Source organism: Aspergillus piperis, assembly GCF_003184755.1.
Source record: "Aspergillus piperis CBS 112811 unplaced genomic scaffold BO85scaffold_2, whole genome shotgun sequence".
NCBI lineage: Eukaryota > Fungi > Ascomycota > Eurotiomycetes > Eurotiales > Aspergillaceae > Aspergillus > Aspergillus piperis.
The window spans coordinates 1920598-1942398 of record NW_020291592.1 but is presented as its reverse complement, the minus strand read 5'-3'; the positions used below and the strand labels follow the sequence as shown (position 1 = coordinate 1942398).

The 21801-nt window shown below is 50.4% G+C and overlaps 8 protein-coding genes across 8 annotated transcripts; 4 read left to right on the top strand and 4 right to left on the bottom strand.

The window, feature by feature from the left end:
* Window positions 1-288: 288 nt before the first annotated feature.
* On the bottom strand, window positions 289-1638 carry BO85DRAFT_126943 (SWIB/MDM2 domain protein). Its single transcript, XM_025653955.1, has 5 exons — window positions 1540-1638; window positions 1310-1446; window positions 734-1204; window positions 628-681; window positions 289-573 (listed from the first exon to the last, which is right to left on the bottom strand). Exons 1-5 carry the CDS (start codon window positions 1544-1546, stop codon window positions 388-390), a joined length of 855 nt encoding a protein of 284 aa, XP_025520041.1. The 5' UTR covers window positions 1547-1638; the 3' UTR covers window positions 289-387.
* A 577-nt stretch (window positions 1639-2215) lies between these two features.
* On the top strand, window positions 2216-5186 carry EifCb (translation initiation factor eIF3 core subunit b). Its single transcript, XM_025659287.1, has 4 exons — window positions 2216-2391; window positions 2487-2679; window positions 2749-4276; window positions 4335-5186. Exons 1-4 carry the CDS (start codon window positions 2319-2321, stop codon window positions 4761-4763), a joined length of 2223 nt encoding a protein of 740 aa, XP_025520040.1. The 5' UTR covers window positions 2216-2318; the 3' UTR covers window positions 4764-5186.
* BO85DRAFT_126873 (putative extracellular SCP domain protein Pry1) lies at window positions 4968-5857 on the bottom strand. Its single transcript, XM_025653954.1, has one exon. It carries the CDS (start codon window positions 5711-5713, stop codon window positions 5171-5173), a length of 543 nt encoding a protein of 180 aa, XP_025520039.1. The 5' UTR covers window positions 5714-5857; the 3' UTR covers window positions 4968-5170.
* A 969-nt stretch (window positions 5858-6826) lies between these two features.
* On the bottom strand, window positions 6827-9632 carry BO85DRAFT_484130 (exocyst complex component Sec10 family protein; the record flags this gene model as incomplete). The annotated part of the gene is made up of 3 exons (XM_025663212.1): window positions 6827-7097; window positions 7148-9434; window positions 9521-9632. The coding sequence occupies 3 exons, from the start codon at window positions 9630-9632 to the stop codon at window positions 6827-6829; spliced, it is 2670 nt and encodes an 889-aa protein (XP_025520038.1).
* A 1168-nt stretch (window positions 9633-10800) lies between these two features.
* Window positions 10801-12636, top strand: BO85DRAFT_363133 (putative pachytene checkpoint component Pch2; the record flags this gene model as incomplete). The annotated part of the gene is made up of 8 exons (XM_025655647.1): window positions 10801-10920; window positions 10968-11043; window positions 11097-11355; window positions 11410-11465; window positions 11515-11638; window positions 11663-12014; window positions 12077-12373; window positions 12439-12636. 8 exons carry the CDS (start codon window positions 10801-10803, stop codon window positions 12634-12636), a joined length of 1482 nt encoding a protein of 493 aa, XP_025520037.1.
* A 333-nt stretch (window positions 12637-12969) lies between these two features.
* On the top strand, window positions 12970-14894 carry BO85DRAFT_413075 (ubiquinol--cytochrome-c reductase catalytic subunit CYT1). Its single transcript, XM_025657591.1, has 5 exons — window positions 12970-13180; window positions 13292-13440; window positions 13570-13632; window positions 13715-14112; window positions 14186-14894. The coding sequence occupies exons 1-5, from the start codon at window positions 13106-13108 to the stop codon at window positions 14449-14451; spliced, it is 951 nt and encodes a 316-aa protein (XP_025520036.1). The 5' UTR covers window positions 12970-13105; the 3' UTR covers window positions 14452-14894.
* Window positions 14884-16486, bottom strand: BO85DRAFT_126719 (uncharacterized protein). The gene has a single exon (XM_025653953.1). It carries the CDS (start codon window positions 16099-16101, stop codon window positions 14899-14901), a length of 1203 nt encoding a protein of 400 aa, XP_025520035.1. The 5' UTR covers window positions 16102-16486; the 3' UTR covers window positions 14884-14898.
* Window positions 16487-17212: 726 nt separating this feature from the next.
* Window positions 17213-21700, top strand: BO85DRAFT_501794 (uncharacterized protein; the record flags this gene model as incomplete). The annotated part of the gene is made up of 5 exons (XM_025664180.1): window positions 17213-17587; window positions 17640-17675; window positions 17844-17929; window positions 17990-20924; window positions 20977-21700. 5 exons carry the CDS (start codon window positions 17213-17215, stop codon window positions 21214-21216), a joined length of 3672 nt encoding a protein of 1223 aa, XP_025520034.1. The 3' UTR covers window positions 21217-21700.
* Between the last annotated feature and the right edge of the window lie 101 nt (window positions 21701-21801).

The window sequence follows — 21801 nt, the reverse complement described above, 5'->3', positions numbered from 1 at the left end:
CTGGCTGCTCGTGCGATAACTGAGAATGTATCATGCAATGACGCGATGCGATGTATGTAGCCAAATCAATAAGCAAAGACGATCTCTAGGTAGCAACATCCATCGCGCCTGTCCACAAGGCAGCACCAACTCCCGCTGGAGAGAAAAGCAGGTCAACACAAGGAAAGATAAGGCAATCATTCGCCAATGAGAGTAGCAACAAGTGCGAAAAAAAAAATATCAATATGAGAAGCAAATAATAAAGTCTTGGAGCAAAATGAAAGAGAGTTAGCGCCTGGGTTCCAAATGCTGTGTAGTAAGCAAAAGTCGGGGAATCGTTAAGGCAACGACTTGGTCGCTGCGATTGCCTTGTCCGGAAGGCAAGAGTTCGCGTCTAGATACCAACGGTTATTCATCGGGACTATACAAATTCTGGCTGAGGATTTTGGTCATCGTGAACATGTGTATGCGATCTTGCTTGAACACGGCACGCATCGCGTCGTCACAGCGAATTTGTCGCCGGTCATTGGGATCCTGAAGATCATGTTCGTGGATGTATTGCCAAAGCCGCTTCACTGTCTGTGGTCGCGAGAGCTGGCCGAATGTCAGTATATCTTACGTGTCCAAGAATGGGAATAACAGCCATACCGTCACCTCGCCGTCCAACAAAGCCGAAAGCGCCGGGGAAAGAGTAAGGGGTTTCTAGACAGCCGTTAGCACCAGTCACCTCCATTAGGAAGTGTTTGCAGCATACGTGAAACCCGCCAGATCTGTTGACCTTCTTTCCTGAGTCCGAGCCCGATTCAAGTTCCGAGTCATCCTCAGCCTTCACTTTCTTGGACGTCTTCGCTTTGGTAGGCTGCTTCTTCTTCACGGGCTGGCTTCTGCGTGTACTGGCCCCGCGGGTTTGGCGCGCACGCATGTTTTCCTCGGCCTGGAGTTTGGCTGCGAACAAGGCATCCGCATCGATATCATTGTCGGGCTTCTTCTTCTTGATAGGAGGAGTCTTGCTCGAAGTGTCCGAGCGCTCTTCACTCTCCGCTTGGCGTTTCTGCGACATGGAAGATTGAGCCGGAGAGGATGGCTCAACAGGAGTCACCGAGTCGTGGTCTTTCCCATGGCCATTGGTGGAAGCAGATGTCGCAGGTGTCTCCGATGCGGTTTGAATGCCCTTTTGTGCCGCACAGACGTCGAAGCGCTCCATGATAAGCTGCTTGATGGCAAGCTGTATGAATGAAAATAACATTAGCATTATATTTGAGGTCTACCGCCGTGAATCAAAAGAGCAAAGAGCAATATGCGACAATAATGAAAGATCGGGGGCGCAGACCTTATGCGGGGTAAGATCATAGCCGATCTCATCCTGAAGGCCGTTGCGAATAGTTTTTGAGGAGATGGTGGTCAAATCGCTTTTGGCCAGAATTGAATCAATGATCGGAATGTACTGATCGCGGGCTTCTGGGGATACTATTGCATGGGGAAAAGAAAAAGCCATGATGTCAGTTGAGAGCGATCTCGGCGTGGAGCAATCGACCGGGAACATCAGACTTCCGAACTTACGCGACATGGTGGACCGGGTAGCTTTGCTTTGCAGCACCTCTGCAGGAAACGACACGACTGAATAGAATTTAATGTTGTCAATTGCTGACCGGACTCAATGTAGGAGTTCACAAGGCTATCAGCAGCGGGATTCAGCTCGCGGTGGTCGTTCACTGAGGAGGACCGTCTAGATCTGGGCGTAGCGCTGGCGCTTAGGACCGGCGGGGCATAAGAGAGAGGAGGTACGTAAAGGCCCCAGGAGAAAGTAGGACAGGGAGAGAGAGATGGATCAGACAAAACAAAAGGGAGTAAACGAGGAGATCGTGACGGCCGGCCCACAACGACCAGCAGCTATCACCCGCAGCAGCAACGGAAAGCGGGACGATGCGTGAGGATTGCGAAATGTTATGGCTGGTCCAAGCCGATTGTACAAGTCGGTTACAGAAGACATAATCAGCCGGGCGAGAAGCTGGGGGCGGGTGGCTTAGATAAGCACCATCACGTGGTGGAGCTGGAGAAAGAATAGGCAGCTTACTAGTGGTATCGTGAGCAATGGTCATTTACCGTCACTTTACCGCACGGAAAGTGAAAGCAAGCAGAGACAATGGGGAGATGACTCAGCCCTGACTCAGCTGTCTTCGCACACAGAAGGCGCTTGTGGTTTGGGATTTGTTCTTTTGCCCTAAAATCAGCCAAATCGGGGTCGACGAGCAGAAAATCCAGAACAGCATCTTTCATCTTCAAGATCATACCCTCTCCACCCTCAACCCCCCATATCGCCGTTCGCTGCGACTGCAACCATGGCGCCCAGTTTTGACACCCTGTCTGAGCAGGATCTCCACGAAGAGGAGGAGGAGGAGGTTGACTTCTCCGGTGAGTGCGCCTCGCGTTGTTGTCCCATCATCCTCTTCTCACCCTGTTTCCCCCGTGCCCCTCGCCGCTGACTCCGCCCGATTTTCTCCATTCAGATCTCAAGGAGCAATATGAAGTGAAGCTTGAGGAGGGTTTGGACACATTTGTTGTGATCGATGGACTTCCGGTCGTCCCCGAGGAGAGCCGGCAAAAGCTCATCAAGTTCTTGTTGAGGAAGCTCAACACGGTCGGCCACACTTCGGAGGATGCCGTCTTCATGCCCATCAACGACAAGAACATGTCCGAAGGGTATGTTTCAACTTAGGAAATCTGATTGCGGTTGGGAAAGGTTGTGGAAGCATTAACACGTCGTTTCAGTTTCGCCTTCGTTGAGTACGAGACCCCCGAACAGGCCGTCGCTGCCGTCAAGCAACTGCACGGTGTACCCCTCGATAAGAAGCACACTCTCGCCGTCAACAAGTTGATGGACATCGATCGTTATGGCCGGGAAGGACGCATCGACGAGGAATACAAGCCCCCCACCATCGAACCCTTCAAGGAGAAGGAGCACCTCCGCTCATGGCTGGGCGACGCCAACGCCCGTGACCAGTTCGCCCTTTACCGTGGCGACAAGGTCGGTGTGTTCTGGAACAACAAGAGCAACCCCCCGGAGAACGTCGTCGACCGCGCGCACTGGACTCAGCTTTTCGTCCAGTGGTCCCCCAAGGGTACCTACCTCGCCTCCGTCCACCCCCAGGGTGTCCAGCTCTGGGGTGGTCCCGCCTTCTCGAAGCAGAAGCAGTTCCCCCATCCTTTCGTTCAGCTGGTCGAATTCTCGCCCGGTGAGAGCTACCTGACCACCTGGTCCGCCCGCCCCATCCAGGTGGAGGAGGGCCACCCGGTCCTGACCTACGAGGAAGACGGAAAGAACATCATCATCTGGGATATCGTCACTGGCAAGCCTCTTCGTTCCTTCGTCTCTCACGATCTGACTGCCGGCCCTAGTGCTGAGGGCGAGCCCAAGAAGAAGGTTCAGTGGCCCGCTTTCAAGTGGTCCGCTGACGAAAAGTACGTCGCGAGAATGCTGCAGCACCAGTCGATCTCGATCTACGAGCTCCCCCGGATGAACTTGCTGGGCAAGACTTCCGTCAAGATCGATGGTGTTATGGACTTCGAGTGGTCCCCCGCCACCGTCGTCCGCGAGGGTGTCAAGCAGTACGAACAGCTGCTCTGCTTCTGGACTCCCGAAATCGGCAGCAACCCGGCCCGTGTCGCTTTGATGAGCGTTCCCTCGAAGGAGATCGTCCGTACGCGTAACCTGTTCAACGTGTCGGATGTCAAGCTGCACTGGCAGTCCCAAGGTACCTACGTCTGTGTCAAGGTCGACCGTCACTCCAAGTCCAAGAAGTCCATGGCCACCAACCTGGAGATTTTCCGCGTGCGCGAGAAGGGTGTCCCCGTTGAAGTCGTCGACAGTCTCAAGGATACAGTCATCAATTTTGCTTGGGAGCCCAACGGAGGACGTTTCGTCGCCATCACCACCGGCGAGGCCCCCAGCGGCACCGCCGTTCTCCCCAAGACCTCCGTCTCTTTCTTCGCCCCCGAAAAGAAGGGTGTCTCGGCCGGCAACTTCAAGGTTGTCCGCACCATTGAGAAGAAGACCAGCAACGCCATCTACTGGTCTCCCAAGGGACGTTTTGTCGTCGTCGCTACCGTTCACTCCCAGACCAACTTCGATATTGACTTCTGGGATATGGACTTTGAGGGTGAGAAGCCCGAGGGCGAGAAGGATCTGGCCGCCAACCTGCAATTAATGAAGACCGTTGAGCACTACGGTGTTACGGATATTGACTGGGATCCTACGGGTCGCTACGTTGTCAGCAGTGCTAGCGTGTGGACCCACTCGGTATGTTCTTCCTTCTTAGTGTCTTATCACAATTGCGTTACTGACATGTATTATGTAGATGGAAAACGGCTACAACATTCACACCTTCGCCGGTCAGACCCTCGCCGAACACCCCACCGACAAGTTCAAGCAGTTCATCTGGCGCCCTCGTCCCCCCACTCTTCTCAGCAAGGAGGAGCAGAAGCAAGTGCGCAAGAACCTCCGCGAGTACTCGAAGGAGTTCGAGGAGGAGGACAAGTACGCTGTCGACATTGCCAACACAGCCGTTGTGGAGACGCGCAAGCGCGTGCTCAACGAGTGGACTGCCTGGATCCGGAGGGAGAAGGAGATGCTTGCGGAGGAGAAGGACGCCTACGGTGTGCCGGAAGACGTCGACTCTTCCAAGCAGGCCAAGGATGCCCCTGCTGTGTCGGAGGACCAAGGCGAGACAGTGGTGGAGGAGATTGTGGAAGAGATCATCGAGGAGAACGAGGAAGTCATTGGTTGATTGGGAAGCCAGCTTCGTATCTAATGTGTTCTATTCCATCCATTTCCTTTTCTTTTTCATTTCCTTTTATCCTTATCTCGCATCTTGTCTGTCGATATCCTCGCCCTTTTTTCTTTACCTATCCTCTCTGAAGCCCTCACACTTCATCCTCTCTTCTTCCCTGTGAGACTTCATCTGTGATCCATTTGGATTGGTTCCAGCGCGCGTGGGGGCACCTGTGTCTGGAACATTTCAAAAAAAGTGAATAGAATCTGTGTTTGCATATTTCTTTCCCGAGCGTGAGGGGAAAACTTTGATGTGCGTGATGTTGGTAGCAATGAGAGATGACAGACAATGATGACTACTGCAATCATTCAAGTTCAGTTTATACCACTTCATATCATCCCAACCGAATACCCAAAATTAAACTATCCAAAAGTCAACAACACAAACCACCACCCCAACACAACCCACCATAACCCCATTATACATTCAACCCTCTGAGCCCCATTCCCAGCGGACCCCGTATTATACGGCCCGGAATAAGTACTCGACGGCTGCACATTAATCTTAAAGAACTCCTTATCCCCCAACTTCTTATCCCCCCCAATGATATTACCCCTAGGCGAGTATTCACAAACGACATACCATCCCTGCGGTCTCTCCGTTCCATTAATCCCACCTCCTCCACCTCCTCCTCCCGCTTCACTTCTCTTCCCATTCCCATTATCATCATCACCATCATCATTAGTAGCATTAGTATTATTATACCCACAATCAATAGCTGCACACCCCACCTCCGTCGTCTCCCTCCACACCAACTGCGTAAAATGTCCCGTCTCCTCCGTGAACCCCGTCGGCTCCTGGAAATTGTATTTCTGTACTTCGTCGCCCCAGGCGGCTACGGCGGACGAGACGTTGGGGTACCCGAAGGCGAGGTTCTCGCCGTATGGGCCGTTCTGTATGTGCATTATCTATTAGCTTTTTGGTCCCTGTGAAGTGGGTATTTACGTGATCTTGGGGAAAGGGTGGGGGAAGAGTACTATACCGAATGCTGCCATTTACATTCCTGTGCCCAGTTCAGGGCGTATTGAGTTAATGTCGTGTTCCAGATTAGGTTGCTTGCGTTGTGGGCTTTGCGGTAGGTGTTGCTGACGTCTAGGATGGAGGATTGGAAGAGAGCTGGGGAGGTGTAGGAGGGGGGTTCTTGGGTAGTGGTGGTGGTGGTGGTTTGTGGTGCTGTTGCGGTTGCGGTTGTTATGATGGTGACTATCACTGTTGCTTTTGGTAGTTGTTGTTGGGCTGCGGTAAGGGTGATGAGGAGGGCGCTTAGGAGGATTATGGTAGTCGTGGTGGTGAGTATCCTTGAGATTGTACGATGGAGCATGATGATGATGATGATCTCATATAATGTTATGCGAGTATAGAAAGTTTAGTATAGTATTTGAGAGGATATTTCTCATGACGGAAATGTAGATTGTATAATAAATGATGGATCGCAGTCAGTCAGCAATTGTCAGACTGAAACAATGCAGTGGTGAGTGGTTGTGGTTGTGGTTGTGGCGCTAATGGCTTGGTTCCAGGTTGAAACACATTGCTTCTTCTTCCCTTTGGCTCGGGGTGGACAGTTCTTTATGTCTCTCCTGGCTTATTACCGTCATTGCTTGGAGCTTATGGACTGGATTTTGGGGGTGGGAAACTGATGTCAAGGAATTAGCCGGATAGATTTAGAGTTTCCTGGAGATGCGATCCGTCGGGTGGGTAAAGTCGTTGTATGTATGATGCAACTGGTTGGGTTACGTATTAGTAATAACTCAATGCAAAAGAGATTACTAGTACTGTGTAGTTTGTTGCAGTCTTCGTGGCTGGCTGGTTGGATTGGAATTGTTGTACGCTGGTCATGTCAGCTTGATGTTGGAGGGATTTTGGGTGTATGAGGTTGGGTAGTAGTATCAATCTGTGGCTCTTTCCTCTGCTACTAAATTATATAATCATCTGTCTATTCTCTAACCATGAAAATGGCAAAGCCTTGGGGTATTCGTAGCTCTATATACACCGTATAATCGTAATGCTGGACATGTTCTTCACATAACGTTGCAGCCAATACCATACATGGCTCGTTCGACGTCTCGTTTCACTTGGTACCAATCCGCCCGTCGCTCGGCGAACTCGTACACTTCCTCCACTCGCCAAATCCCATTGAACCGGTCCGCATCGGCGATGATGGTGGCAAGCTCTTTGGCATCAGAGGGGTCGATCAGATAGATCTGCGATAGTTCCCGGAACGCCTTGAAGTAGAGGAGAAGGTCGTTGTTCCTGAACGTCTGGATGAATTTGAAGTAGTGATTCATATCGCTATAAGATGTCAGCTTCGCCATCAACCTCAAAGACACAGATGATCCTACCTGATGAGCTTCAGTGACCCCTCAATGCTGATCCTCTGCCGCTTCAGATGCTTGCATAGAGCAGCAAACAGACGTAGCCCAACCTCTTGGTTGAAGACGTCCAGCATACTCTTGTCTGTGCTGCCCACCAACATCTGTGTATGAGAAGAGACCACATCCACCACGGCCGCCGCAGCCTCTGTGATACTGACGTCCATCGTTTTACGATAAGGGTCAGTGGAGACACTGGGATTGAAGTCGGTCGCCAATTGTCTTGTTGCTAGAATGTAGTCCACTTCTTCCATGAGAACGTCAATTCCTTTGTTAAGCCCAGCAGCAACCCGTTCATCCAAGCTCTGCTCGAACTTTTTCTTTTCCTTGACGGCCGGGTCCAGAAAATCATTGCGGTCCGTCAGTTTGGTGCCGATGAGTTCCTGTTCGTAAAAGACATCGATCATCTGGAGAATCAGATCACCAACGTTCACCAGCTCCAGAAAGGTGACCAGCGGCTCAACGCCAGACTGGTCGCGTTCTCCTTGCTCGCGCGGCCGGTAGTTTGACAAGTGGTCCACGGCCTTATTGAACCCACCGATTAAGTGACGGTTTCCTAGAATGCGTACGAGGGCGACGAAGACCGCCTCGCACTGTTGTTTTGCAGCAGCTCCATATTCGCCTCTGATCTTCACAAACTGCGCGGCTCGCTCCAAGCTTGACTTTGCCGCATGAACCAGACTAAGAGCAACTTCTATGCTGAAAAGAGATCGAATACCCTCGAGTTTAGACTTCATGATCGCGGCTTTTGCCGCAAGCTCTGTGGTCGGCGCCTCCATAATAGGAGGCGTCGTGGGCGACGCGATGGTTGAGAACCGATTGGGACTCTTCAGTGACGAGGAGTCGCTGGCGGTGGGCTCCGATGGTGCCTTTTGCTCGTTCGCCTTGTTTCCTGAAAAGCTAGGAAGAATATTGACGGGAGCCATAATAACCTTCTTGAAAGAGGTCAAGAAGTCACGCTTATCAGCCTGCCTATTGATGTTCGACATCAAGAATGACTCCGTCGAGGCTGCCTGCTCCGATAGCTGTCTATCCCAGTCCCCTACGGCCGCCTCAGATATTTTCCGGAAATGATCCAGTTCCTCTGCGAGATATAAGTCCATGTGAGGTACATAGGCTTTAGCAATGACATGATCCATGAATTCATCAAAACTGTCGTCCAAATTCTGAATTGGCAACAATGTATCCGAGAGATTAAGGCATTGAGCAAATGTTCCTGAGACGGCAGTCAAGTAGGACTCGGTATTTGAACCATGTAGCTCATCAAAAATGGCAGTCAGAAATGGGTAGAGCACATCCTGCCCAACCTTTTCGATAAACGGTGTCGATATTTTCATCGACGGGGGGAAAGCACGATTGATGATCGATACTTCCTCGTTATAGGCCACACTCAGCCGAGTGAAGAAGGCCTGTGTATGTTCAAGTTTAACCCGTTGCGAGAAAGGATCAATGCAGTCCGAGACTTTGCCGAGATCTGATCTTCTGGTAACGAGATGGTTGTGCTGTATGAAGAGTTCAACAGCTGCCTCTCCGCCGTTCAACGTGTACAAAACATGGGCGTATTTTCGCATCCTGTCATCAATATCCTCTGTCTCATATCCATGTCTAAACTCCTTAATGGCCGATATTTCGAACATCGACACAGCAGACTGCAATTGTTCAAGCCGTCCACGCCAGCCTTCGTCTGCATCGCATTCGGAAAAGGATTGTAGTTGCGACAGTATCTGCGCTTGGTGCTGTGGATCGGTGTAGTTCTTGAAAAGCAAGCTATCTGGAGAAGGACCGTTCGTAACGATATCATTGTAGTATGGTGCCAGCGCTGCATGTACCTTTCCGTACTCCTGGCGGGCCTCTCCACGAACCGACTTGACTTGTTTCAGAGCGCCGATGACGGGATCATTTTCTGATCCATCCGATATATCAGCATTGGCCGACGTGGTTAGATTGATCTGGTCGAATCCGTCAGAGATCGATTGTAAATCGGCCCGGGAACTCCGTGAGACGTTGGGTGCAGGTTCGCCGTGCGGTGCTTGCGCATCCTCAACCTCTTGCTCCTCGACCGTTCGCACATCTGCGATAGTTCCGAACACTTCTTCCGTATGCTTTCTTGCCTCCACCTCATCCCAACAACCCATCCGTTTCAGTTTCTGCACCCATCGCGTGTCATCGTATGCCATCTCGCGCAGGAGTTTGGAAGACCGGGCTACTCGTATGAGATCGACGGGGGAAAGGTAATCAAGGATTGAGGACATGATCTCTGGTCATTGTTAGTATGCCCTGCAGTGAATGCGATCCATCTCCCCGTTCGTCCTTTCTTGTTCGGTATTCATAGTTGGGACATACCTGCTGGAAGAATGGCCCTGGAGATTTCCTCCATCGAGGCCATCTTGAGTGAAGCCAGAACATCCTTGCGCGGCTTCACGCCGGCACCTGGCCCAGTCCTCGCTTTCTGCATCTTGTAATTTCACAGTCGGCATCGGGAGGGACGTTGAGTTCGTCCGTCAAAGGCTCCAGAAGCTCAGCGCGGACAAGCCGGTCAGGGTCCCAGCGTTCCCACCGACTAGCTCGCTCCGCGGGGCTGCCCCAATTAGTCGAACGTAAACCCGAGTAATCGAGCGACACCGGAATTGCTGGCAAAAACGGGCAATCATGAAACATCGGTTCGCATGGTGGAATCATAGCCCCTAAATCTGAGGAATGGAACAATCCACGGCGCCGAGCAATTGCGTCGGTTGGTTGGCAGTTCGTCACTGTGGGCGGAACACCCCAGAAATTCCACGGTTTGGATCGGCCGGCTGCTTACCTTTCCGCTGGTCTGCTCCGGAATTCCAACTCACCCCAGTAAGCAGTATGACCACCTGTTTCACAACATCCTTACAACGGTCCAAGTAGGCGCAGAATGGGTATTTCCTTGATGAACATCAAATTCTGAAACGTCTGGTGGGTAGTCACGCTGATCCGTTCGCATAATTTCCCCAGAGTCTGCCAGTGGGGCGATATATATTAAATTCAGAACAGCGACGGGGAGTACTAAGTAAGTACGTAGTAGTAGTGCTCTCAGTGGGAATCAACTGGTATTTCCCTGAATTGAAGTTACTATCATCAAGCTCCAACAACCGGGGAAAACAAGGCATCAATACTAATAATACCAATCTGCGCTTTCATACGAATCAACGAGTTAGTATTACAAGTACCACCAAGGTAACAATTTTATATCCGCTCAATGAGCCAAACATTCCCACCTCGTTTCAATACTAGTTGCTATCGTGTTACCATATAATTCTGGCGAGCGTCTTGCAATCGACCTTTTACTACTTAATAGGAGTATATGCAAATGTTGCAGAATGTATTGTGAGATGAAGTGTAGTTACATTGATATGGTTTCATGCAGTGCTAATACGTAGTGGGCTGATTTTGCATATGTGCTTGTTTTACACCTTGGAACAGGATGATACTCCAGTAAATCAAATGAACTGAATGCCGCAGATGTAGACGACGATGTCTGTATTGAAGTGTCACAGTACCCAGTATGAGATTACCTCTCAGACCGGCCACAGTGGTTCACTTTATGTTCCTCATTCTCTCTTAACTGAACTGTCTCCCCTCCCAAACCCACAAGCAAAATGGACATGAGCGTCAACAGTTGCGTTGCAAACCCAGTGGAAGAGTCTCAACGCTCCATATTGCACATTGAGGCTCGAGTGAAACATGCTAATGATGGCATGATCGTTCGCACTGATTTGGTAGGCTGCTTGATACACTTGCGATTCATGAATTGACGGAACAGCAGGTTAGGGACGAGATTACAGAATGGCTTCACAATAATTACATCGTGATGTCTGTTGATCAGTTTATCAATTCTTTCGGTCAGGAATCTACCAAGATGATAACCTCCGAACGTCTTTCTGACGATGAACAGGGGGTCTAAGCGAACCACATGCCCAAGCCCTGGAGTTCATACTCGTGACCGAATGTAGCGGCGGCAATCTGGATTCTGGTACATATCGACTTCAGGATGTCCAATTGGACGTTCAAGTGTACCAACTACGTACCAAATCAGAGCGACAAATCTTGCAGAAGACCAGTGCACTTGAGGATTCAACAGAAGCCGGGGGTGGAGTCGCTACGGCAAGAGTACTGGCCTTACCGAGCATAGATCTGGAGGGACTATGGGAGACGTACGCTGAACTGCTAGTTCTTCCCAGGCTGAAAGTAACTGATCATTTGCATAGGTTGGATTACGATCAACCAATTCAGTCGACGCTTCTTTCGGTTATAAGCAGAATGGGTGACGTCTTTCCTTACAACCTGCATCTCATGGCTTAATCTAACTCGAGCAGTCTCGTTATCTGCTCATAAACTCGATAAGTGGACTATCAATTGGAACAGGTTGTTGCTCATATGGGGGCCACCAGGAACTGGGAAGACAAGCCTTTGGCTTGTGGATGTATTACATGGAGTGTGGTTGGTGGCTAACTGATTTAGTCGCGGTCTTGCCCAGAAGCTTGCAATACGCCTGGGAAAGGATTATCCCCAGAGCAAACTATTTGAGATCAACGCATACTCACTAGGAAGCAAGTATTACGGCGAGAGTAGCAAACTTGTGAATGGGATGTTTGATAACATTGAGACGTTTCTCCAAGAGGAAGAAGATACATTCGTTTGTGTGTTCATGGATGAAATAGAGACCTTGGTTGCTCGGAGAGACCGGGCATTGAGCAGCAATGAGCCCTTCGACGCCATTCGAGCAGTCGATGCGGTACTCACAGGGCTGGATAAGCTGAAAGAACATTCGAATGTTATCGTCGTCTGCACCAGCAATTTGATTACGGCGCTGGTAAGCTCCTATTCAGCGCCGAGTGCTATGCATTAACGCTGACGGCGTGCACTCGCGTGTAGGACCAAGCTTTCCTCGATCGAGTTGATATCAAACAATACATGCCGCAACTATCTAGCAGACCTATATATAATATCTACAAGGACTGCCTAGAGGAGTTGAGCCAGAGTGGACTCATTGAGGGTGTTTCATTCGACGTGGTCCAAGTTACTCCGGACGATCCCCAGACGGCTTTGCAGTATGTGGAGCAGGCTGCGGAACACCTCACCCTCCCGACTTTTGACGAAGTGCTGCTGCACTATAGATCGTTCCCCGATGCTATACCCACGCTACTTGCTAATGCTGTCTTTGAGAGTGAGGTTAGTGATTCTGGACGAAGATGAGCACTCGGTATATGTGTTGGGATATTGACGATGGCGATTAGGGGCTTAGCGGTCGCACGGTTCGAAGACTACCCGCTCTATCGTTGATTCTTTATAGTAACGGTACCCGATGCGATATTCGGACAGCGATTGAGGCGCTGCGTATGGGGATAGCGTCGGAATGGCAGGCTAAGACGGAGGCGACGATGACTATGGCGGAAGAGCAGCTCTCGGGAACAACACAAGCCAATGGCCAATGAGAGCGATGGGATTGATGGGGGAGTGTGTGTGCTGGGGTCAGCGCGGAGGAACGGAACGAGGGGTGAGGAGCTGGGAGGCTAACGACGAAGCGATGGAATTGTTGATAGGCGTATGAAATTGAAGCCCGGAATGCATTCTCGTAGGACTTCTCCTATTATGTTATCGCGAGAACGGGGAGATGGGGTTGGTGGTCAGCAATTATCAGGTGGCCGCCGAAAATTGTTGTTCCGAAAAGTCGCGGTTTTCACCGAAGGCAGTTAGGACCGGGGCGGCAGCCAATCAGAACGAGGGTTTAGGCAATTCCAAACCCAAGAGAAACTTGACCCGTTCGACCAACCTCGACTTCACCTCCAAAAGCACATTCTCCTGTGCGCTCAGCCTTGTCCCCTCCCCCTCCCCTCTCCCCTTCTTTGGCTATCGTGCCTTCTTAAATACCCCATTGTCCGGAGGGTCTTTCACATCGTCAGTATGCTGGCACGTACTGTTTTGCGCAGCGTGCCCTTCCGGGGCGTCGCACGCCAGTCCTTGAACAAGACCTCCACGGTACGAACTTCCCCGACATCGACCGTCCATTGAACCCAATGGACGAGGACAATCGCTTCTCTATCGCAGAGGAAAGCTTCTATATGGGTTTTTGACTAACGAATTACCCAGCGTGCGTCTTCCTCCGCCGCCGGTGCCGAATCCGCCAGCTCCCCCTTCCACCTCACACTCACTGCGTCCGCCGCAACCGCCGTCGCTCTCGGATCCGCCGCGTATCTCTATGGCCAGGAGGCTTTTGCCATGACACCTGCTGAGGAGGGGTGAGTGGATTATTGGTGATGCTCGAGGGAATGGTCAACGCGTTGCTGGCTGCTCCGTTGCTCCGACCGAGGCATCATCTTCCCGATTCCGACTGTTTGACATCAAGACTGACGCACATCGAATTCAAGATTGCACCCTACCGCTTACCCTTGGGAGCACGCCAAGTGGAACAAGACCTTCGATCACCAGGCGTGAGTCTTCCAATTGCGGGCGAATAACACCCTCGCCATCTCTCCCCGATACCGGCCATCTTACTCATGTTTTGCACTCCAGCCTCCGTCGTGGTTTCCAGGTCTACCGTGAAGTCTGTGCCAGCTGCCACTCCCTGACCCGTGTGCCTTGGCGCTCGTTCGTCGGTGTCATGCACACCGTCGATGAGATGAAGGCCATGGCCGAGGAGAACGAGTACGACACCGAGCCCAACGACCAGGGCGAGATCGAGAAGCGTCCCGGAAAGCTGTCCGACTACATCCCTGCTCCCTACAAGAACGAGGAGGCTGCTCGTGCTGCCAACGGTGGTGCCCTGCCCCCGGATCTCAGCTTGATCGTCAAGGGCCGTCACGGTGGCTGCAACTACATCTTCAGTCTGCTGACCGGTTACCCCGATGAGCCCCCGGCTGGTGCCACCGTCGGTGCTGGCATGAACTTCAACCCCTACTTCCCCGGTACCGGTATGTCAACATTTGCAGTTTACACCTGACAATTGATTCGCCTATGCTCAGTACTAATTCTAACGACATCTAGCCATTGCCATGGGCCGTGTTCTTTTCGATGGTGTTGTCGAGTACGAGGATGGCACCCCCGCCACTACCTCCCAGATGGCCAAGGACGTTGTCGAGTTCCTCAACTGGGCTGCCGAGCCTGAGATGGACGACCGCAAGAAGATGGGTGTCAAGGCTATCACCCTCCTGACCGGTCTCTTCGCCATCAGCGTCTGGGTTAAGCGTTACAAGTGGTCCCCGATCAAGACGAGAAAGATTGTGTACAGCCCCCCCGTTTCCCGGCGCTGAATGTTGCAGCGGACTGTATGAATTGCACACCGTGGAGGAAAAATACAGGCGGCCAGTGAGCCTTGATATAATCCATCGTCCAACAAGTTATGTTGGTCCCACGTCGCCATTTCCTTCAACTTGTCACTCTATTCGATGGTCTCTGCATGTTTCGTTAGATGTTACTCAGGACACTTGTATCTGTACCCTAGATATTTATTCTCCGTTGAAAATGTTGCTTCAAGATCCAATGTCACAATTTCCTTTGTTAGCTATTACACATGTTGTATGGGCTTTGGTATACAATAGCCGTTCTGTCTTTCACTATGGGAAGGCTTAATAGAATGCCTCAATGTATTTATTTGGTTGTATCTGCATTATTTAAAAACCAGCCTTTTTATTATACAATCACCAGTGAGAATAACGTCATCATCTAAATACTTCTTATCTAGATGAAACAAGAGATTATTACCGTGCAGTACCATCATCAACTGTCCTTTCCCCATCCCCGAAGACACCCCGAAACACATTATCATACGACTGCCACATGGCAAAAAACACAGCATCCGCCAATCTAACCAGCCATGGGGGGCTGCGTCCATCAGAGCCCGCAGAAATCCTCTGCAAAAGCAAGACCAGAAGTACCGGCGTCATCCATACACCCGCAAACAGCACCTTGCCCATCTTCTGCCGCAGGGTAGTTATACGATAAGGCTGAATCCCAGCAAGATATGTCCTGTACGCAACGGGAAAGTCATGCTCAGCGGCGCCCATGCTGATCAGGTTGAGATAGCGAGCCGAAGGCTGGGCGTAGAATGGGTTCGGGCGGATGAGAGGGCTAAAGCGCGAGACGAAACCGCATTGTTTCCGGCTCGTGAGAGCTTGGTCTTGTGTAGTAGCCTTCAGTAAGTCCTCGGCAACGGCAGGGGATAGAAGCGTGTGGGCTTTGAAGGGCTTCGTGCTTGGACGCTCAGGGAGAGGGTCTGTGGGGTTGTAGGCCTTCGGGAAGGGGTAGCAGTCGACGACTTTGTCTTCGTATCCGCGTCCTCCGCCCTCTGTTGCGATTATCCGGGCGTAGTCTGTGAGGGTGACCTCGTAGACGACGCCGACGAGGGGCATGCTGGGGTTGTAATCGGGGTCCTTATGGAGGAGACGCGAGGCCTCCTTCGTTGTAGCGTTCCCGTCTAAAGCATTGTCTTTTTCTTGGGCTGGAGGTTTTCGAAGTCGTGTTGCTGCGAAACAGGGCTCAAGGTATGGTATGCCTGGGAGATCGAAGGTGAGCCATAGATCTGGAACGACGACGTTGATTTGAGAGAGCGGCTTGATGCCTCGCCTTCCCAGGAATGTCTCCGAGCATAGGTTCGAGCCGTAGGCAAGGTATAGAACGGTTTCGTCAGGTGGTGGGTTCCCGTCTCCGATCTCCTCGAAATGATGGGTAGTAACCTTGTCCGCAAGGTCGGCGTCCTTCTCGAGAGACCGATCTGTTGTCGACACTTGCCGCCTTTCGGGGGTTGTTTCAGGCAGAAAATGGCCGGTATCCTGTTGGGAGGGGTGTGTGTGACCGGTCAGAGGGCTGATTTCTCCGAGTCGCTCGTATGTTTCGATCATGCTCGAGCGGCGTGTGCGAGGGATGGAGTGGCCTCCTTCTTCGTCTCGATTGACTGCTGCCATCTTTCTAGATAGGTCAGGCTGGTTCAGTTGGTCAATAAATCTTGTCAAAATAGTTCCTGTCCGTTAGTCAACCAGGGTGACAAAGGTGTGAGCAAATGTATATGTCCATTATAAATAGTGACTCCGTGCTTTGTACCACGGCTGTCATGCAGACACCACGGCTCCCAGCGGAAACGCATAACAAGCATTCCGGTCGTCTTCCCTAACTGGAGCGGAGCCGGAGTAGCCTCGGGACGGATACTCCAGCAGCCGGCTTACCAATATCCACTAATTCCAGGGAATTTCCGTCCATTACCATCCAATATGTTCGACGGTGAACCTGAGAGCTTCCCAAAGACCCGGGGGGATGTGATATTGATATACTTCCCAGTGGAAGTATTGTGCTTGCTAGCGCACTATCGCGCGATATCTAGCTAATCAAGTTAGGGACTGATTGGGGCCCTGCGGAAGCGAAGCGGAGCTTATGCTGGTTGTCCATCGTAGACTCCTTATCGTGCAATGCTTATTTTCACCCAACATTGTCTTGGAAAAGGAGGGCTTTAATTCTTCCCATCTAATAATAGCTGCTAGTTGTACGCAAATGCTTCTGCTCAAGATTTGCGCACGCAACATTAATCGGTTCATTGTGGGATTTGACTTCGTCATTGTGAGCCAGAAGGCAAGGTGCGTACCACACATCGGAGCCTGCACATCAAGGAATAAATTTTGCTGGCTTTGATGAATGTTAGCAGGCTCTAAATAGCACTTATATCAAGGAGTATGCATGAAGCTTACTGGCTGTGGCGTATAAAATAAACACATGGATTGAGTGAGATATAGGTCATGTTAATGTATCTGGCTTGCGCTTGCTCGCTTATATTGGAGAGATACTTCGAGTCAATGGCCCTCTTGACAAGCTTCGCTATTACTATCAAAGTTTTGAATGCTGAGAACCAAATAGAGCAACTGGAGATTAGGCGTAATTGGAGACGACAAATGAATGAGGCCATTCTGGTCAAGTGCAAATACACCGTCATGTGATAAAACCTCTTACGGTCTTTGATTCCGTAGCTCCCATCAACTGCCACTCAAGTCTATAATACTCCCCAAACCTCGAATTAAAGAAGGCAAAATGGCTTCTTTGCTTGTTGATGCGTCTCAGGAAGAATCACAATGGGCTTGCATCTCAGAGCTAGCCTCGCAGCTGGCCTCTGTGATGAATATTAGAGGTGATACTGAGAATAGTTTCCTAATTTCGAAGCCTTATCATACTTGTCTTCTGCGTGATCCTCGACTTTATACATTCTCGGACCAGCTGATCCAGGCCCTGCTATATCATGTGTCTAAGGTCGATAATTGCAAGATACACCAACTACTGTCCATCCTGAAACGGCATTCAAAGCGAATACTTCAGGGGCTTGACCGCTCTTCACTGCGTTGCCTGGCATACTTACTGCTCAATTCAGACGAGGAAACCAGACTGAAGAATGGACTTTTTCTGCTGCTGGTTTGCTGGATACCTATACTTGCACGTCTTAGCTCTCTAATGCTTTCCATAGGATGAACCGCAATACATGAAGGACTCGGGACATATGGTATACCAAGTAGCAAGCCCAAGGATTGGGGACAGAACCCGCTTGCTTCAAGAAAGAATACTGAGCAAACTATACTTACTATATTCCACCGAAGGGCAGGCCACTTGGCTACGGAAATTGGTGAGATAAAGACAAATATGTGGTTATACCGATTCTCATGGTGAACAGGCCGGCAAAATGTTTCTGGAGATACTTTCGGAGCCAGAGCATAATCATGCTTCCTTCGTTACATCCCAAGAGGTGGACATGTCACGGTATTATATGTTTATATGATGTGAGCGAGATTGATTGTGCTAACGCGAAGCGTTGACTAGACTCTCGTACATCATACTCAACGGCAACTGTGCCTTGAAACTGCTCGCAACAATCATGATTCATGCACTACATAACTTGGGACTGAGCGACAAAGTTCTCTGGCCGCCAGACAATAGCACGGATAGAGTCAGGTTCTTTCATACTATGCCGTCATATGAAGATGATCCGCTGCAGCACTTTCAAATCTTATTCGATACGGTTGTCCTATCAGATGCGGCAATGCCATCGAAATCGATAGACTTAAGTACGACATCCCAGCTTCGACGATGCTTTCTCCTTCACGCAATAGGCATCGACACGACGCTCCTGATTGAAGGAATCGTTCTCGCCATGATCGGTGATGGATGCTTGACGTTCATGAGCTATCGGCAGGACACAGCGAGAATGTGCCTAGAATACGTTGACGTCTACACTCAGAGCATGTGTCTACCAGTGCGCTCGGTTACGGACAAAACTAAGACATATCGTCTAATATTAGACCTTTCTCAGCATAGACTAATCGTGAAAAGCGGCAAACGCCTATGCTTCGGGGGCCAAACTTTGAGCATATTGTCCGATGAAGATCCTTGTGAATTGCGAATGGCAATCGAGGAGTTCTGTCGGAATGACCGAACCTCTGTAGATACAGATAGTGTATTCCGGAGGTCTTCTTCAATGGTGATGGAATTGGATACAGGCGATGAAGTCGCAAGGAAATCTTCTGGAATTCCACCCAACAATATACAGGGGCAGGAGGGACCCTGCACAGGTTTCGTCTCGATACAAAAGTCTCGGCAAGTGCTGGAGAAACACCCAGAAATGCTCGAGGAAGGGAATACTAATAATGAGAACCTGGCACATGTTCTTTCAAAGCGTAACAGCTCTCAGGATCATCAACGGGCACAGTACGCGGGTGAACCTCCCATGCCAACATCAAACCCATCACTGACCAGAGTACCGGAGAAGCCAAACGGCAGATTTGCACCAAGAGCAGATACTAAAAGAAGAATAACAGGTCACTTGCGGAGTGGGAATAGAGGAAAAAACCATCTATCTAATACTCAAGAGTCTATGGTCATATATACGCGACATCCCAAACAGAAGGTATATACAGCCAGCTCCAAAGCTGCTGTTGACTGGGACGAGGATCTCCGACCTAGCGATAATGAAGCGAGATCACCTCTCAAAGATGCAGACATAACTTCGTCATCCCCCATGCCTGGTGAGACGTCTCTTACCGGCAGTCATTTGGCAATTCCGGGCAAAAGGAGAGCAGCCAAAGGAAGGAAACTAGCCACAAAGCGCAAGAATAAATCGTCTCGTCCTGCAAAAAAGATCGGAAACATTACCAATAAATCGACAGCAGCGTTACCACTTGCAGAAGATGCCGACATAACGAAGCTGATACTTTGTTCCAGCAACAACCGCTCTGAAAGCATTGACGAGGAGAAAAATGGAGCAGGTGCTACGGCCAAATGTGCCGAGCTCTACCCAGATAATGACTTCGTTAGATATGGCTCTGCTACACCACAACACGAAGAGAACTGCACTAGATCGCCTCGAATTCAAGCCTGTAGGAACAATGAAAGTTTTCTAAGCCACCAGCATCAGCTATCTACAAGTAGAATGATTGACAACAACCATCAGTTGAATTCTCCAGAGAGCCATCCGACCCCACAAGGACTCCAGGGCAGGGGCCGTGCAGTCGGGAACAAGCTGTCTGCAGCTTTTCAGCAAGGAGACCCTTCATCAGGCACCGGCGGACATAAAAAACACAGCTTAGAGCATATAAAGACCCAAAACAAGCCGAGAAACGAAAACGGACTCGTTTTGTCAGATATATTATATGCTTCCGTGGGAGAGAGTGGTGTACAGGAGAAGTCCGAGCCCACGAAGTCTGTCATAGAAAGATATCCCATTTATGATAAGTTGCCCTTAAGTACACCAAAAGAGCAATTCACGGGCAGATTTGAGGATGACATTTATGCAGAAGATTCTGTCGTAAGGCACATGAGCAGGAGCAGTTCTTTCAATATCGACAACGAGGAGCAAAAAAGGGTGTCTCAGTCAGCTGGCTCCGCTGTATCAAGTCCATTGTGTGCAGAGGAGGATCGTTCCGATGCAGATGTTCCCTATGAAGTTTGCCCTGGAAGCCTCGGGGCCGCGCAGAATATTTGCAGTTCTGACATGCATGAAAACACATCTGAGGGCATAAGAAGCCCGCGGACTAGGCCAGAGAAGAGAAGGATAGCTGCGGTCAGTTCGGACGACATGCGAGATGACCCACCTACAAGGGAGCAAGCCTCGAAAAATGCTTTCGAGGAAGAATCCAGGCGGCTTGTTCACAAAAATCACTTGTATCCCACGAAGCGATTGAAAGTCACCCCCAGATCAACCATCGTTGACTCTGATGGAAGCCCCCGCCTTTTGTACCGCATTAAAAGTGGATGCATCGTTGACAGGACCGGAGTGGACGAAACGTATCCACATGTGTCCTGCACGAAGTACAGGTCCTCCACCAGTGAGCACGTTCGGGAGATCCTGAGAGATGGAGAATTTGGTGCACAAGATGACGATCTATCTGCTTCATGCGAGCGAAACGTAATTCTAGGATCAAAGCATTCCGGGACCCGCACGAACAGAGAGAAGGAAGTACTGACTTTCCAGGATCGTCTAATGGCATGTGCAGGTAAACCTACATCAAGCAAGACCCCGCTTAGAAATCCCGCACGATCAAGTCCTGATGCACATTTGACATTGGGATGCGATAACAAGCCTCATGCGACATGCAACTCCCTACCTCGAGCGACAATAGTTCCAGACCAATTATCGGCGCAGCCAGGTTTGCCCAAGTCGGATAATATCGCAGATGGTGTCCTGGAGCACACCAGCTGGCAATCCAGCCTGCAGGCGCTTCACAAAAGAGCGCAAGGCATGCTTCTTGCGACCAGCGAGGTAGGTGACATACCCTGGGTATTCCAATTATTCTTACTGAGTTGGCCGCAAGCATATAATACAAGAGATTGAGAGCGAGAAAAAGACCATCAACGAAGTTTTGGAGATGTATCGGCGAGATTGCCATCGGGTGCTGGATCAGCTCTTCGAAGCCCAAGAAGAACGAATAAGACTGTGCCAGCAACAGATGAACTCCATTCGCGAACACCATACCGAAGTATGCCAGGAGTTGATGCAGCGTCTAGAGCGGGACGAGAAGCAGCTTCAGGATCGCATGCAGTTGAGAAAATGAACTGAAGCTTGGCCTCATCGTCTCATCATTTCAGCTTTTGATGCTCCGACTTCAATGACGAGGTTTCCGGTCCGGGCTGATTCGGATCCGGATAGTAAACACTTCAACTGAAATTTGTCTCATCTTTGCTCGGGCGATGGCTCTGTACTTATTTCTTACAGCCACGGCTAGTCGTATCTGCATGAATTCGTATTCTGCAACAGTCAAGGGGCGAAATCCAGATCCAGAGAGAGATTAGTGCCAACGTAGCCTCCGTGCCAGGATGATCCGAAACTATATACAAAGTTTCCGCCCCCATTCCAGGTCGTAATGGCAGCTCCAGGGGCGTCATCTATTGCTAAGGCTGACTGACCATCCAACGCCGGACCATGCCCCGGGCATGTGGTACGGGATAGCGGATGACGGACTACGGAGTATCCATTCATGCTGCTCCGAGCAGGAAGAGAAGGAGTGAGAGACGAATGGCAAAGTAAGCCAATGGCAGGCGATACCGCGGGCGAGGCGCTTTTTTGGACCTCGCCCCATTCGTCCGCTCACCGGAAAATCACGTGTCTATTACCCAATGAGGCAGGAATGACTCGACAC